The sequence below is a fragment of the Pogoniulus pusillus genome, chromosome 19 (genome assembly GCF_015220805.1).
Source record: "Pogoniulus pusillus isolate bPogPus1 chromosome 19, bPogPus1.pri, whole genome shotgun sequence".
Taxonomy (NCBI): Eukaryota; Metazoa; Chordata; class Aves; order Piciformes; family Lybiidae; genus Pogoniulus; species Pogoniulus pusillus.
The window spans coordinates 13,896,022-13,913,354 of record NC_087282.1 but is presented as its reverse complement, the minus strand read 5'-3'; the positions used below and the strand labels follow the sequence as shown (position 1 = coordinate 13,913,354).

Here is a 17,333-nt window from a genome sequence, read left to right as displayed (position 1 = left end):
TTTCTGCATTTACATTAAGCCATTTAATATTTTTACTGGTTCAGTTACTGAGGATGATTTTACAACAAAGATGGTTAGAAGAAGTGAACAAAGCTTTTTTGTGGTATTTTTCTTTTAAAAGGTACATAACAATGATTCTCAGTGTCTTGCAGCTTGTTGACATCATGGGCTTTTGTCTTCCTTACCTTTGCAACATGCTCTAGCCACCGGCCCAATGAGATGAAGACGAAGAGCATTGGAGGTGTGTCAAAGAAAGTTACAGGGTTGACTTTTGCTTTCTCAGCCATCGCAACTAGGAGAATAACAAAGGAGTAGACGAAGGCAATGGAGGTTGCCAAAACAATCAGCACGTCCATATTTGCAGTTCTGTGCTTCAGTGCTTTGTAGGCCTGTATGTAGAAGTGCCAGCCTCCAAACATCTGCAACAGAGGCAGCAGTTGTGGTTTTACACACACATTCGTAGCACAGCAGCAGCATTTCCCTAAGAAGGGGACATCTATATTATTTGTATTATTTGCCTTCTCCATCTCTTCCCAAGCAAGTCTTCTCACCTCCACCCAGTTCACAGGAACACAGGATATTAGGGGTTGGAAGGGATCCACCGGCTCCTTCCCATGCTGAGCAGTGGAGCTAGAGAGGCTGCCTCAGATGCTAGCTGACTGCACAGCACCTCTACACTGACTGGCCTGCCTGTAACAGTCCTTGGCACCACCTACTTTGGCAGCAGCAGAAGCACAGAGCAACCTCAAGAGCATTCTGAATCAACATAATCACAGGTGTGTTTCAAATCTAATTTCTGTATGCCTTCCATTTTGATTGTCTGAGCCCAAAGTAGGAGTTGTCCTACTCCCACTCACCTGTACAGGGACACAGAGTAAAAACGACAGTAGATTCATAACAGACAATCCTGGCAGGAGCTGGTATTCCAAGACCATGGAGGAGCGAAGAGCCTCCATTTCCTCATTGCTCATGTTGTGATGTGCATGAGCATCTGACATTTGACTGTCCATAACCATCATGTAAATCATCAGACCCATGACAGGAATACAGAAAACCAGGCTCACAATGAAAGACCTTTTCCACCTCGGATTTAAAAAACAGAAAAGAGATTTGGTTTGCAGTGCAGAGCTGGGCAATGTTTTGGCTCACAAGCCTGGCACAGTCACAACAAAACAAAGTGTAACTTTACCAACGATTAAAAGAGTACTTACTGCCTTATTTCCTGTTTGTGGTCCAGATGACTAGCTGATCGATCTTTTTTGACTAATGAAGTAGTGAAACCTAAATCCTAAGGAAAAAAGCAGAAAGAGAACAACCAATTTTTAGAGGCTCTTTGTGCTCCCATAAAGTTACTGCCAGATCACTGATGGTGCCAGCATTAGATTTGATTTACTTAATTAACATTTCCAATATGATTGCTACGTTTTTCAGCTATCTTGCAAAGACAGAAAAGCAATCTTATGTAGAAATCAACCTTTCTAGAACATTCCAATGCTATTCTAAAATGTATCTCCCCAAAAAGATTATTTCTGAAGCAGGGAAATTGAGAGAGAAAGATGGGAAACTTATTTCACGTCTCTCCTGCTGCACTATTCATTGTTGCGCCTTATTTTTCTGCAAACCTCTAACTAGTAACTTAACTCTACTATAGACTGGCTTTCCTAGTAGTTTGGTTTAAAAACTTTGGCAAAGTCAAAACAGAGCTTTGCTTTTTAGCCAGAACACACATTATCTGCAGAAACCTGCACCAAAAAGGAAGCAGATGGAAGACATGAGATTTTTTTTTTCCTTTAATAGGCTTCTCTTCTGTTTCTGGAGTATGTAATTCTGAAAAGGACTCTGGATATGAGACATAAAACATACCTGTATTGTTTGTATAACATCTCGAGGACCTATAATCTCAGGATCATATTTAATATGTGCTTTGTTGGTTGCAAGAGCTACTGAGCAGTACAGAACACCATTAGTCTTCATGAGGGTGGATTCTATTTTGTGTACACAAGAAGCACAGGTCATTCCTCTCACCTGTAAAACAGAGGTTTCTCCCTGTTATTAAAACCATGGGTTATTGGTAAAAGAACTAGGAAAAGAAGTCTTTATGGCTATTATGAATTATTCAGTGCATACTTCCGGGGTTTGAAGCAATGGGAGGAAGCCCCCTAGGTTAAGGATGAGAACACTACAGAGGAAGCACAGCGTACAGACCAGGTAATTAAGCTCTGGTGGCTCTTCAAGCTCAGAGCTGAGGTGCTCAGAGCTAGACCCAAAGCTAAAACACAACCAAAAATCCAGAAGGAAATTCATGCAGAATAATCAAAATTCTGCAGAGTAATCAAAGCCCCACAGGAATATGCCTCTGTCTTCAGTGTAGTAGCAGTGAGCCAGAAGAGTTTGCAGGACAAGATACAGTTTGTGACACATACCTGCTGCACTCTTCCACTAGAGCTTAATTTAGGAAAAAAAGCACCTCTATGATTAGCACTTCAGGAAGTGGATTTTTACACACGCATGTAAGTAATATATGGTCGGTTTTAATCAGTAGCTTACGACAAGCTCCAGAACTCCATCTCCTTCATCACAGTTTTCCATCACAGTAGCTCCAAATCCCAGCTCCCGTATGAGCTCTGCAATGGCTGCAGGGTGTATGACAGCAGGGTTGTATCTCACTTCTGCTTTTCCTGCCATTAGGGCAACAAGTATTGAATGTATTCCTAAAAAACAAAGGGTCACACTTCAGAAACACAATGCGTTAGTGGTAACATGGGCACAGAGGCCAGCCACTGAAACTGAGAAAGGGAACACAGAAAGAAATACACTTTGGGAAGACTGATCAGCAATGCAACAAAAGCTCTCGACTGTAGGTGTGACAGATAAAGGTGTCACCCCATGTGAGGTGCATGTTTTTAACAGTCTAATTGTAGCTGCCCTCTCTCTTGGAAGTGTTCAAGGCCAGCTTGGATGAGGCCTTCAGCATCCTGGTCTAGTGGAAGGTGTCCTTGCTCATGGTGGAGAGATCAGAACTATATGATCTTTAAGGTCCCTTCCAATCCAAACCATTCTATGATAATTACAAGCATTCAATCCACACTATAGGAAAAGATGATCTGGTCTTCCTCAAAAGAAGTTCTTATAAAATACAATTTTGCATATTTGGCTGCTCTGCATTTACTTAAAGCCTGTTCTTCAAGTGAGAACATGTATGAAAAAAGTAGATCTAGCAATGTGCAATCCTACCATGCACAAATTCAAAGGCTTTCAATCCATCCATTTTCTAGGATGAAAAAAATTAACCTGGAGCACATCCACCTTCATCACAATAATTAAACATAGTCTACATTAGTGATTCTTCATTACATCACAGTCATACATCTGTTTACTTCCTGCAAATGTAATCAGCACACTGAGAGAAGCTATCAGAATAGATACAACTGTCCTGACTTGGAGAGCCAAAATTAATTTACACCTCTCTAACCCACATTAATGCTGTCCCTCTCTTAACAGGTCCCCTCCTAACACAGGCACATAAGCTCCTGCCTTTAAGTTGTAGGCCATGGCAAGTTCTCCGATAGAAAAGATTTGTTTTCATTTCAAAAGGATCCATATTCGATCTCTGTATTTTCTTTGGAGCATCAGAACTTCTTTTCCAAAGGGAGTCTCTAATCAGCACACCTGCAAAGCAGCAATGACAACGCTGCATCCATCCTGTGAACCAAGAGTAAGCAGACTGTGTTCTCACCCTTGAAACACCAACTTCTTCTCACAACTCCCCACTCAGAATTCTGTACAGAAGGTGGATGGGTTCTCTGAAGGAAGCACTTGGAAATGTAACAGATTACACTGAGATTAACCTCTTACCATCTTCTCTCCTCAAGTTCCTCTCGATGTTTGCGACGCATGAAGCACAGGTCATTCCTGTCACCTGGACATAGCACTTCAATACAGTCTTTGTCTCCTGTTTGCCAAGGTGAGTTGGGGAGAGTTTGGAGGGAAGTTCAGGTTTGTGAGATTCCAGCTGCACTTCAGGTGAGGGCTGGGCTATTGCCACAGGTAGTTCTGCCCTTGCTGGAAAGGAGATTGCAATTCAGGATATTATGAATAGCCATGGCAATGAGGTATGAGCTTGTACAACAACAGCCAAACATACATGTTGCTGTGGTCAGTTTAGCCCAAAAGAAGGCTGAGAAACCTGGGTCTGTTTAGCCTGAAGAAGGGCAACCTGAGAGGGGATCTTCTCAATGCTCAGCAATAGCTAAAGGCTAGAACGCAAAAGGATGGGGCCACAGACAGAACAATGAGCAACGGGCACAAACTGGAGCCCAGGAGGTTCCACCTCAGCACGAGGAAAAAATTCTTTCTTGTGAGGCTGCCCAGACATGTTGTGAGATTTCCTTCTCTACAGAGATTCCAGACTCACCTGGACATTGTGATCCTGGGCAAACTGCTGTGGCTCCCCCTGCTTTAGTAGGCGGTGGGACCCAATGATTGCCAGAGGTCCCTTCCAACCTCCCCCCCTCCCCCATGCTGCAATATGCCAACTGTTAAATTTCATTTTGGGTGGCAGCAAGTCATAAACAGAACTGAACAATCCTTTTAAATGAATAAGTTCAGCATGTCATTACCTGGTAAAGATGCATCAAATCCCATGACCTCTATTGAGGAAAGCAAGTCTTCCGGACACGTTTGCAGAGGGTCATATTCTATAGTCCCATTATTATTTGCAAGGGAGACACAAATGGATTTGACACCTGCCTTTTGGGATATGACTCTTTCAATGGACTGCACACAGGAGTTGCAAGTCATCCCTTCAATATTTACCACCACTACTTGAGTAAGTGGCTGGCTACCATCCTTCAAAGCTGGATGAGGAGACTTGAGTGGAGATGCTAGTGTGGGGAAAAGTGCTACATTTTCATACTGGTCAGGAAGGCTGACTTTAAATGTCTCTGGAGACACCATCTCAATGGCTTTCTTCAGGAAGTCTATGCTAATTAAGTGTGGGTTATAGTTTATAATAGCAGATTTCTTCTCTAATGAAACAACTACATTTGTTACTGATGCAAGTGCTGATATGGTGCTCTGAATGTTGAGGACACATGAATTGCAGTGCATGCCATCAACTCTGAAAACAACTGTCTTTGTATCATTCACATTTGAGTTTTCTTTGGGTGCTGTTTCAGCGCCTTTGGTTTGAGTATTCCTCAACCTTTCCAGGTCCATAGCACTGAGCTTGAGAGGTTTGGGCTGCTTTTTGAAAGATGCTGTGAAACCTGCAGCTTCGATTTGATGTTTTATTTCTTCTGCTGTAATTAGATGAGGTTGGTAGACAACAACAGCTTCCTGGTTGTCCAGGGACACTGAAAATTAAACAGTAAAAATAAGTGTGCATTTCTGCCCTAAGCATAACAAACACCTTGCTCTATGAGCAACAGATCTTCTCCAAGCTTTCCAAGAACGCTTTAAACACTCAGAAATATAATGGCAAAGTAAAGAAGACTGAACTGATTTACTAAACATCAAACTACTTAATTCTTCAACCATTCTATGTCTAGTATTACAACAATTTTTAACTCTTCTTTTCCTCAGCTTTTTGCTCTTTCCCCAGGACTTTCTTACTAAATTTATCCTTTTAATGAGGGTTCTGTGGCAATTTTATGCTAAAACTATTTATACATACAAATTTGTCTTTCTTTTTAGATACAATCACCAGCATGCCAGCATAAATTTTTAATTTAACAGAAAACACAAACTAATATTAATTATAATTAAACTCAAGACATCTAGTATTAGAGACCTCCATAACCAGTAATACAATTATGAAATACTACTAATACAAAGTAAACCACTGAATACTGTCACACAGCCTCATCCCAGTTTGGGTCCCTAACTTCACTTTTAGTCCGAAATAAAGATGTACTAAGTAGCTGGTATCACAAAGAGTAACTGTCACACTAAGCTATCTCATCTAAACCAAAGACACCTCCACAATGCCATCAGAGAATGGCATGGTCAACCTCAATTTACATGAAAAGACACTAAGGTTTTACCTTTAATCCGCTGGACTCCTTGCAGCTTGCCAATCTTCCCCTCGATGGTACTGGTGCAGGAGTGACAGGTCATTCCTGCTACCTTCAGGCGCAGCACAACGCTGCTTGCTTGAGACCAGCTGGAATCTTCCCAAGTTCCAGGAGTTATCTCTGGTGCAGAGATAGTTAAATCTACACCTGGGACCAGGTGGATGATTTGTTTGGCACTGATAATGGAAGGAAGGAAAGTCACCACTGCAGTTTTTTGGTCAGAGGACATTTTAACATCCAGGATACCTTTGTTCTTTAGCAGTGCACTACAGATCTGGTTAGGTGATAGAGATGACCGAGTAGGAATTGTAAGAAAAACAGTGTCATGTAAAACAGGTTGTGGGTTTGAATCAGCTAATGTAGCATCAAATCCCATGTCATATATTGCTTCCTGCAGCGTTGCTGGAGTGTGCAGTTTGGAGTCATAAACAACAACTGCATTCTTATCCTCTAGAGATACCTTGTGAGGGAAAAAGACACAAAACCACAACATTTTAGCAAACTGCAATACTAAGAGATGAGAATTAATACCTTGCAAGAGACTAGAAAAGCCACAGATTACTAACACTTGTCCAGTATATTCCTCTGTCACCACCTTGAAGAGCAAAGCCACACCAATAGCCAGCACAAAGTGACTTCTGCTCATCTGTGCAACAACACAGCCAGGAAGAACAGACAATTTTTTCCTCACACCAGTTTCAGAATCCTTTACAAGTCTGTCTGGTCACTGTTACTTATGACATCCAGACAGCATCAATGCAGTTAATGAAACCTCCAGAGCCAACCTCTCTTGAATTGAGATGACTAACACAATTAAATCTCCAAAGCAAAGCAGCCCAAAGAAGCAATTCTAATCACAGGTATAATTCTGCACTGAGTAGTAATTACCCTTAGGCTACAAGGAAAGAATAAAATGTGCTTTGGTAAAACTCAGACGTTTAAGTAGCAGGGAAAGGAGTCAGTTTTTCTAGGCATCTTTGACACAGGCTGTGAACTTCCTATGAGCAATGAGGTACATCAGACCGTGCAGAACAAAATTAACTTTGGAAATTTGATATATTAAAAACATTAAAGTAGTTGGTTTTCCTCTCTCTACATTTTGGTGGTCCAGAGACGTCCTGATTTGGTACTAACCTTTCACATCAGATGGTACAAACATCCTCAATTTAATTTGCTCCCAGCTGATGATGTATCAAACACAATTACCGCAGTTTCCAAAAGAGAAAGCCAATGACTGCCAGAGGCCCAACACGTTATCATTCAATTCTATCTTTCCTCTGGGCAAAGTACAACCTAAAGACCACGGTCATGATTAAATTAGACTAGGTAAATCATTTTAAGAATGACCTTTCCTCATTTTGGTCACAATTATGTGCCTTAGCAGAATTAGGAATATGGACATTTACTGGTTTCATTGCAGTTGAAGGCAAAATAACCTAAATGCAGCTCTGTTTGCCTGTATTAGCCATCTAACAGTCATCTCCCTTGCTGACCTAATTCATAATCACTTTACCATTCTGATTTTTTCAGAAATGAATGATGTGGCTAAATGAAGCTGTGATATTAGCATGAGGATAATTAATAACTATGACCTCTTAAAAAGTTTCTTACAGCCTTGTTCTACTCAGATTCAGTTTTTGTAATGTATTTTATTTCCAAGAGTAGTTTTAGAAATAGCATTCAGGTTTGGGGTAAGGTCTTTACTGTAAAACCTAAATTCAAAACTGCTAATAGCATCCTTTTAGAACCCTGTATCATTCCTTATGTAAAAGATACTATAGGATGCAATTATTTTCAGTTACAGTATGAATCTTTCCCACTTCCCCATCTCAGGTCATCTGTATATTCTCAGCACAAATCAGCTCATAAAACTAACAGAAACCTCCCAGGTTTTAAATTGCTTCCACTATTATAACTACTGTAAAATGAGCATTGAGTAGGAATTATGAGCTCAGACTGGAATATTCTATGGTCTGATATTCTTGCCCACAACAGAAAAAATATTAACAAAATACTGATTATCTCCTCTGAGTTAAGGGAAAAAAAGTTAAAAACAAGTCAAACCAAGGAAGTCTGTGTTACGGGCAAACCATACAGCTTTGTTATCATTTGGAGACAGCAGGCCTGCTGCTCCTAATCTCATTTCTTCACTAACGATACAAAGGAAAGGAAACTTCTAATGCTTGAAAGGGCCAACAAGGGTTTCCTTCATCACCTGCATTACCTGCTACTCCTATTTCACTAACCACAACAAAACAGCTTTATCTTTCATAGTCAGTCACCTACCGCAAGATTAACTGGACACCTCAATCCCACAAATGCTTCTGAACCTGTGCAAGTGCCCTCTGTGTACTATCAGTTTGAAAAAGACACAAAAGGAAGATTGGGAATAAATCTTGACATTGGTTCAGTGTAAGGGACAAGGACAGGTTGATTTTTTCACCAGTGTACATTTTAGGGCTTTTGCCTTCTCTTACTTAACATGTCCTGTTCTTGCCTTTTCCCCTCATTACTTCACATTACTGAACTAACTGCAAAGCAGAATGTTACTTAGGAGTGACAGACAATGACCTAGCTCCTAGTGCCAAGCACTTGTTTTCTCTTACATCAGAAACACACTAAGATACTTCTAATGCTAGCTTCCCATGCCACATAGAGAACACACTCTTATCCACACACTTTCCTCCTCTGGCACACACTTTATCACAGTTTCTCATACAAGAGCAAATCTTTGGAAGAAGCAGTGGTGGTGTTACCTTGATGTGATGGACGCCATTCATCTTCCCAACATGCTGCTCAATGGTTTGAACACAGGAATTGCAGGTCATCCCCTCCACACCAACGACTATGGATTTTGTCTCCATTCTGATATTCTACTCACGTCTTCTCATTGCTGCTGGCCAAAACCAAAAGAGACATTTGTTCATTAAACAGTTCAGAGACTGAAATCAAAACAGAGATTTAAAAGATGACGCACATGTGACCCTAGAAGTAAAACCTGAGCAAAGATGAACAGGAAGGATAATTTTAGATATTTTTTCCAAAGAATTTTCAAAAGGGGTAAGTGTTCTGACATTTATTATTTGAATTGTCTTACAATCAAGACCATTTAATTGCATGATGCAAGCTGTCACTCATAGGTGTGTGAGATGAAACTATAAGGAAAAGCATGTGAGAACGGAATACCAACCAGCTCTTGGACGTTACAACACTGGGGAATGGCACATAAGCCACACTGGCACTAGTGATGCTCACATTTTTCCACATTTGTATCTCATATATTATTCTTCTCACAAACAAGTGACACTGAAATGAGCCCTAGAAAGTAATTAGAGCTTTTTCCACATCTTAATCAGAAATGTCTAATTTCTGCTCTCATTATTATTTTTGTTCATAAAAATAAGGCCAGAAAAATAAAATTACTAAATTTAAATGAAATTAATTTGTAGAAACAATGGTTAAGGCACGTGACTTTTTTTCTCAATGCAAAGGCTGTTAGGTAACAGAGAAGAAAGGAGACCAGAAGTTATTTCCAGGGGGTCTTTCTAACGTTTTGAAAGTTGGCATTATTTTTTTCCAGTGACAAAGAGATTAGCAACCAGGAAAACGATCACAGTTAACTGTTTAACGTTTGGATGCAGTGGAAGCAGCAGCAACCTTTGATGATTAACTGAAGACCTGAAGTTAAAACAGCTGCTTAACTTGTTTTTGTTCACCCTCAGAATTTACATTGAAAACTAAGTTATACAAAGTTTATTAAAATTAATTTTCTTGCTGCTTGCTGATGCTTCAGAACTGTTCGCTGCTACAGGTCTGCAAGTTTCTGGTTTCTCTTTCAGACATGCTACAAACCGTGTAAGAATACAGGGGTGCTTCATCACAGCAACAGCTTTAACACACTGAAGCACAACAGTAAACGTGGAAGCTTTATCAATAAGAAAACAAGGCAGTATAAACCTCTGGAAGATTGGAATTTCCAAGAGGTTTAAATATTTTTCCCTTGAACTACATTTTGTGTGAAGGGCTAGGAACACATTGCACCTTTCTGTCAGCCACTGATCAGTGAGAGAATTTAACTCACTTCTAGGTCGAAAAAGTTTCACTCCATAAATAATATGAAAGAAGTCTGAGAAGGTGACTTCAAAGATTTACCTTCCTAATGCATTCCCTAAAGCACTTACATGACCAGCTATGTATCCAAAGGACTGGGCTTTGATGTTCTTAAAGATCTTTTCCAACCTAAGTAATTCTGTGATTCTACTACCAAAGAAGACATGGTATTATACACTGGTCAGTAGAAAACAGCAATAATTCATCTCTGCTAAGAACAGAAGTAAGACAACTCTTCAAACAGAGTTATTACAGACCTCCCTTTCTGGCCTACTGTTCTAAGATTTGAGTTATTAGATACAAACATACACGAGTATCTTTATGTAAATATTCACACATTACAGAGCTGTCACTTGACACTCAAGAGACTTATCAATCAGCAGAAGAGTCGAATTTGAGCAAAATTCATGACAGGTCCTTTTCTCAGGCTCATCTGCACACTCAAGAGGTACAAGATATTTTTAAAAGCACTACAAAGCTACCCAAGAAAATCCACCCTTCGTCACATTGAAATATGATCCTTACTGATTATCTCAGCAGTTCAACAGAGAGTGCTTAGTCCATGTAAAACAAAGACTTAATTGTAACTCCACAGTCCGGGAGCAACAAATACTCCCACAAAGCAGAAGGACAAATAACGTTCCACAAAGTACTTGACTCTGTCTGTGGGCACAACCAGACACACACAACTGAGGCACGGTGGTTTATCACAGAGTCAATCTGTACTCCAGTAAGGTTTGGACAAAAGTGAATGTAAAGGCATTTCAAGTACCTAATCAGCTTGAACTGCCTCAGCAACTGCAATATTACTGCGTTTTGAAACACAACACAAACTAAGGAAATACTTTGGTCGCTAGCTACCATACAAAATTAATCCAAGGTTGGCACATAATATGGTGAACCAGTACTACTACAGTGACTAGAGTAGCCATCAGCACTGCTACAGAGTGCCCACCAGTGGGCTAAAAAATTAACTGCTTTTGCATGTCCAACTAAGATTATACTTTATTTGAACATTTACTATAATTATAACCTGTTATATTTTCCTCCATTTCCTCATTTTGTTTTCTTGCCTTTCTGCTGTTCATTTTGATTTAAGAAAACACATCACCTGCTATTTATGCTTGTATTTAAAACACAAATCACAAGCAATCATGCATCAATCACTCCACTGTTGGCTTGGTGAGTTTTTAAAGACTGCCCTCCTGGAACCAACTGATCAGGGCCTCTTGGCATTAGGCATTATAAAAAGACAGCAGAGAAAACCTTTTCCTGGAAGAGATTGCAATTCAAACGTGCAAAATGCACAAAGGCAGAAGTGAAAAAGAATTCTAGCATTTTTTTACCCCTTAAGGCCCCAAAGTGCTACAATTGAATCCAGAACTTCCATCACGGAATGTATCTGCTGGATCAAACTGTCCCTTCTTTTTGTTCTCTGACTTTTAATGAAGAAACACCATGGACTCTACATGATGTACACATCACTAAGCTCTCTGCTAGTGGAGAAGATAACAAACAAGGATTTTTATTTCTTTGTTGCAACTTGCTCATGGTTTTCAAACAGTTTTTAAATCCAGGCTTTTCTCTAAAAAGAGTGATATATGTCCAAATGTAAAAGCAGAAAATGAGCCATTTGTAAGCAACAGTCTCTTCACACCAGTTACATTATACTATTGACAATGAACTGAGAAGCAGAACAGTAACAATGTCAGTTTTCTGTACAGCCTGAAGACCAAACTGTATGAATTTCGAGCTCTCACAATCCTTTAAAGATTGTGTGCTGAGAAGAAAGTACAGGCTTAACGCATAGTGACTGTAAGTGTACACACCCCCTTTACCCTATCATCACTTAAAAACCACGCAGGACAAGTTCAATTTCAAAGCCAATCCACACTTACATCTCAGCCAACGCTCTACCTTGTTATATCCTATGTCATGTCTGATCTTCTGCTTCCCTTACAAGTGCTTCCTGATAGAAATACTTTGGCTGAAACGTAAAATAAAGATTTTTGTCATAATTTCCTCCTTCTGACAACAGAAAATTAAGAAAAAAACATAACTAAGCAGCCTGAAAAGTACACTACACCAATAAATTATAACTGGATGCACATAAGGGGTGTACAAACATTGACAATATAATCCTAAATTCTCCCTATAGATGTTAATATTCACCTGGAAATGGTTGCAGAACTCAAAAGATCTTCATGAAGCTGTGCAGCAATTTGTGTAACTACAGTTACAGCTTGAATTTGGAATATGCTGTTCCATTATTCTTGATATCTGACTCTGTATATCCTGTGTTGGCTTTCCCTGTTTTTTACATTTTTAAATAGATAGAAAATAAATGCACAGATACATATGTGTAGGTGTCTTAGCTAAAGACAACTCCACTGTACAAGGGAGAGTTAACAGGTCTAGCAGGATGCATCTGATGAACTTCTAAAGCTTCTCTAATACCTAAAAAGCCTTCCTGGGTGACAATATATATTTACAAGCTGTCACTGAAGATCTCCATTATTACTGCTGACTGCCAAGCAAGTGACTGGTAATTAAAAAGAAAAGTGATTCAAAGTTATCATGGACATACTCTTTCAAGAGAGATGCTAAGGTGTGGATCACACTGTTTCAGAAGAAATTGTTTCATTCTTAATCCATTGATTCATCTATAAAACATCTTCATCAACTACTAAGGTATTTTAAGATCTGATGATGCAAATGAATAGTAGCCCAATCCCATTTAGTCCAACAGTTATACATTTAGAATACAAGAAGCCAAAAATTTTGACTCAACAGCTGCTGTTGGAGTAACACCTAAAGCAGCTTCATCATACCTTGGCTTTGAACAAACTTTGTAGCAGCTTTTTGTAATCTCTACTACACTGTTTACTGCTTAATCCCTTTTGAAACTCCCATCTTGTGTTCTCTTTCATGACAACTCACCTGTGTTTTGCAGCACACAAGGCAGCAGTACTTCCTTGTTTGGATATTAACACCATCAATGAAGCAGCAGATCTCTAGAAATAGACTGGCAGGCTGCATGTGAAAAAGCAATGCTCAGTGACAGGAGACTACAAAGGATAATTAGAACCAAAATTCTATTTGGAAATAGACATGTCTATTTTTTTCAGGTATAATTTTGGGCTTACTGCTTGGGTTGTCTGTGTGCAGGTTAAAATGCAAACAAGTTATTTATTTTAAGGTTAATTAAAGAGTTTCTATTAAGAAAGAGAAATACTTTCTAGTTCCCACAGTAGCTTCTCCCCATGTCAAGGAAAATTAATCAGCAATCAAGCAGAAGGTGACTAAGAAACTCATATTCAACTCTCTAAACCATTTTTTGTTGTGCTAGCAGCAGTCTCTGTAAGTAAACTAATCTTAAGTCATTCACAACCTCACACTATCAGAAATACAAGCAATGTGAAGATGACTTGACAACACTGGTGAAAATCCAGACTCGTTTTACCCTAAAAGAAACACTTCACTGCTTTTAGAATCCAAACTAACCTAGATGTCCCAGTGTAACCAAACACACTTTGTGCCTGTCCTAGGACCAGGAAGGACACACAATGGTCCTGCCTAGGTGTACAAGTTCAAGTTTCACTCAGATTTTATAAATATAATTATTTTGAACTTACAGCTGCTTAAACTGAAAGAGATCAAAGCTAAGCAAAAAAAATCACACAAATGCCAGATACAGAATCTGTCAGATTTAAGTGCAGCCTTGAGACTTTATTAAATTTCTAAATGTCTGAGTCCTATTTCAGAGTTCACTTTATTTATGGCAGCAGAAAGAAATTACTAATTACATTAGATGAAAAAAAAGGTGCCTGTGCCTGAAAGTGTGCAGTGTCCTACAGAAAAGAGCAATGGACAGCACAAAGGGAAAAACTTGTCTCATCTCATCCTTGGGCTTAGAAAAGTGATGGAAAATGGGTTATGGAAGGATCTGGTCCAGCACGGAAGAATGAGATTTATTATGTTCATTGGCAAACAAGTGTATTTGAAAATATGGATATATGAGGCTTAATCATCAAGGGAGAAACTGTGCATCTGCAATAAACACCTGTCGCAGAAAGCTACGTGACACTTGCGCTAGTTTGCAAATAGGTTGCAATTTAGGTTGCTCAAGACTTTAACAAGTCGTGCTTGGTCAGCAGGCCATGCAAACTGCTCTGAGGAACAAGCTGGGTGAAATGAAAAAACTATACACTGAAAACATTCTACTTCTAACAACAGCTTTGTAATACTTGAGACAAATTCCCAGCAAATCCTTTTACTTGTTTGTGTCCCTCCACTACCTCTTCAAGTCAGGCTTTGAGAATGTTGGGACAATCATAGGAAATGTTAGTGTCATTTATAAATCCCTCTTCTTTGAGCATAGTAAGGCAAAGTGGGGCTCCCCACTGGCAGAACTATATGTAATACATCAGATAGGTGAACATAAGAAGATAAGACAGTAAATTACATGTAATGCCAGCTTTTACTTTCCCAGTTTACTACCTGGGAAAGAAAAAAGCTTCATGTCTTTTCTGTACAACAAAATACTGTGCAATTGTTGACTTTGAATCCAACAGTGTTTGTGCTCGCACAGTGCATCATAATATAAACAACTAAATTCCATGTTACCAAACAGAAAAAATATTTGTTGGTTATTTATATCCACAAGCAGAATCCAACAAATATTTAAATACAGAAATGCAATCTTTGGTACTTATAGAAAACATTTAAAGGAACTTTACACTAGGGAATATTATGAGCGACCTCCAGAACACGGACACAGAAAGGCAATGAACTGAATTTACTCTTGCTCGTTTTTGTGAGAATTTCCCCAAAGCATAATAAATGCTTGCCTTTTTCCAGAATATTTACTCACATTAAAGAAAATGTACTTGTGTACAGAGTGCTGTCATCACAAAGCAAAAAGCTATGCAAGCTGTTCCAGAGGTACAACTGAAGCAACTCAGATTTGAAAAAGACCTTGGAGAAGAGGCTCACTCGATCGACTTGTCCAGCCAAACTCACTTTTTTCTGTGAAGATCCCCAACAGCTGAAGAGGTACCTTCCCCAAGCCACCAGCGAGCGCACACTTGGTCTACACCAAGAAGCAACGAGATACCCAATGTGGATGCCTACTGATAAGAACGATCCTACTCGAGCTGCTGGCACTGGCTGTATCCCAAGGAAAGCACAGGACTGTGGATGTGACTCCTACCATCAGCCCTTGCCTAGCACTACGTGAAAACAACCAGGAAGGCAGAAACAGCTTGCACTGAGAGAAGCGGCCGAGCAGGAAATACCGTTCTGGACCCAGAGCTGTGCCGTTTCAGTCCCAGACCCTCCCTCAGGTCCTCTTTCCCAAACACTCCGTCACTCCCGGGCGGCCCCGCTGCTCGCGGTCCCCAGGCCCACACCAATTCCCCGAGACAAGCTACATGGCTCCGTTTGTTTTACAGTAAAAGGAAGCTCACCACACGTCCTCATCCCTTCGAAGCCACAGCCCTCCGGAGGTGCCGGACAGATCAACGAGCGAGCCGCAATCGCTGTTTTCGGGCTCGGACCCTCCCCCGGTGGCAGGTCGCTGAGGGACAGCCCCTTCCCAAGCTGCGCCTCAGGCAGCGGCGCGGCGGGAGAGCCCCCCGAGAAGGGACACGTAGCCAAGGGGGACACGTAACACCACCCGCCGCCGCCGCCGCCGCCGTCGTCGTCTTCACCCTCTCCCCTCACCCACAGGCGGGCTGCCTCTCTTCGCTCCCGCAAGCCCGGGACACTGCGAAAACGGCTCAGACGGCGCTGGGCAGAGGCAGTCGGGGAAGTCCTACGAGCGGGAACGAGAAGGGGAGCCCCGTGATGGGCAAAGGGGCGCGAGAAGGGGCCATAAAGCAGACCACCCGCGGCAGCTCGGTCCCGCGGCGCTCAGGCCCACACTCACCGGCGGCTCCGGGCGGCGCAGACGAAGCGGCGCTCGCCAGCAAGTGCTCCCGCCTGGCACTTTGCCCCATGCGCCAGCCCCGCCCAGCGCCGCCGGCAGCGCGCCGCCGCGTGACCACAGCCCCGCCCCCGGCGTCACGTGACACGAGCCTGCGGTGCGCGCCGGGTCACGCGCCGTGCGCCGTCACGTGACGCAGAGCAGGGCGCCCCAGGTTCAGCGGCCAGAGCATGTTCTTACTGTCTCCTCTGAATCTCTGCGTTCCACTTTCAACCCACCCCTTCCCCTGGCACAACAGGCTCTGCTGAAGTCTGCCCTTACCTTTCCGTCCCCTTCCAGAACTGAAAGGCCACAGTTCCCCTGGATCCTTCTTTTCTCCAGGCAGAGCAACCCCAACTCACCCCGGCCTCCCAGTGGAAGGCTCCCAGGCCTTCCATCATTGCTACAGCTTCCTCTGCTCCAACAGCTCCATATCTCTCCTGTGCTGATGACTCCACAGCTGGACCCAACACTATTGATGGGGTCTCAGCAGAGAGGCTGAATCCACTCCATCAACCTGCTGACTGTGCCAACTGAAGCAGTTTGCTACTGGGCTGCAAGCACACATGCCAGTCCATGTCAGACTAAAAGTAGCAGTGTGGTAACTGGAATCTGAGAATAAAGGCAGCCATTTCACACATCTCTGCCGTATAAAAAAAGGCAGGGTATTCACACTTTACAGGGATTTAAACTGACTTGGAGGTTTAGAATCTGCATTATACCCTTAATTTAAGCCCTGATATATTACGATTACTGAAGAATTAATTAGGAAAGTCACATTTCTCTCAGTGTCAGCACTGCTGAAATACTGCTTGTTTTCAGTATAAAAACTCTCCAAGTAAGTTTTTCTCTCAAAGGCCTCCCTGGGAAAAAACTTATTTGGAGTGTGATTCAAGACATAAAAATACTTCTCTGGGAAAAAACAGGAATCTCAACTTTGTTGCAGCAGAAGTCACAGGTAAAGAGATGTGAACTCTGTAGTGGGAACACATGTAAGGTTCCCTGAGGCACATACATCTGGTTAAATGGACAACCATACCATGTTTTGGGTGTGTCCATCATCCACTAGTCACCTTCACAGAAACAAATGGGCCTACCTAAAATAAGACTTAATTATTTTGAGCTTTTACATTGTTTCCTATACTTCAGCTGACAAAACAGAAAGGAATCCTGGAAGAGCAAGA

General features: G+C 41.4%; 1 protein-coding gene across 5 annotated transcripts in view; it reads right to left on the bottom strand.

Moving 5' to 3' along the window:
* The window catches only part of ATP7A (ATPase copper transporting alpha), a 28,359-nt gene extending 12,211 nt beyond the window's left edge, over positions 1-16,148 (bottom strand). The window contains exons 1-12 of one of the 5 annotated variants that reach the window (XM_064159384.1): positions 16,114-16,148; positions 13,125-13,217; positions 12,102-12,171; positions 8,831-8,967; positions 6,045-6,534; positions 4,620-5,354; positions 3,856-4,062; positions 2,548-2,711; positions 1,864-2,025; positions 1,212-1,288; positions 858-1,083; positions 186-419 (exon numbers count right to left, since the gene is read on the bottom strand). In XM_064159384.1, the coding sequence (XP_064015454.1) occupies positions 186-419; positions 858-1,083; positions 1,212-1,288; positions 1,864-2,025; positions 2,548-2,711; positions 3,856-4,062; positions 4,620-5,354; positions 6,045-6,534; positions 8,831-8,938 (2,403 nt within the window). In that variant the 5' untranslated portion in view covers positions 8,939-8,967; positions 12,102-12,171; positions 13,125-13,217; positions 16,114-16,148. Of the gene's footprint in view, positions 1-185; positions 420-857; positions 1,084-1,211; positions 1,289-1,863; positions 2,026-2,547; positions 2,712-3,855; positions 4,063-4,619; positions 5,355-6,044; positions 6,535-8,830; positions 8,971-12,082; positions 12,172-13,124; positions 13,218-15,652; positions 15,879-16,113 lie in introns of those variants that run through there. The other 4 variants (XM_064159385.1, XM_064159386.1, XM_064159383.1 and 1 more) reach the window with 4 other exon arrangements.
* Between the last annotated feature and the right edge of the window lie 1,185 nt (positions 16,149-17,333).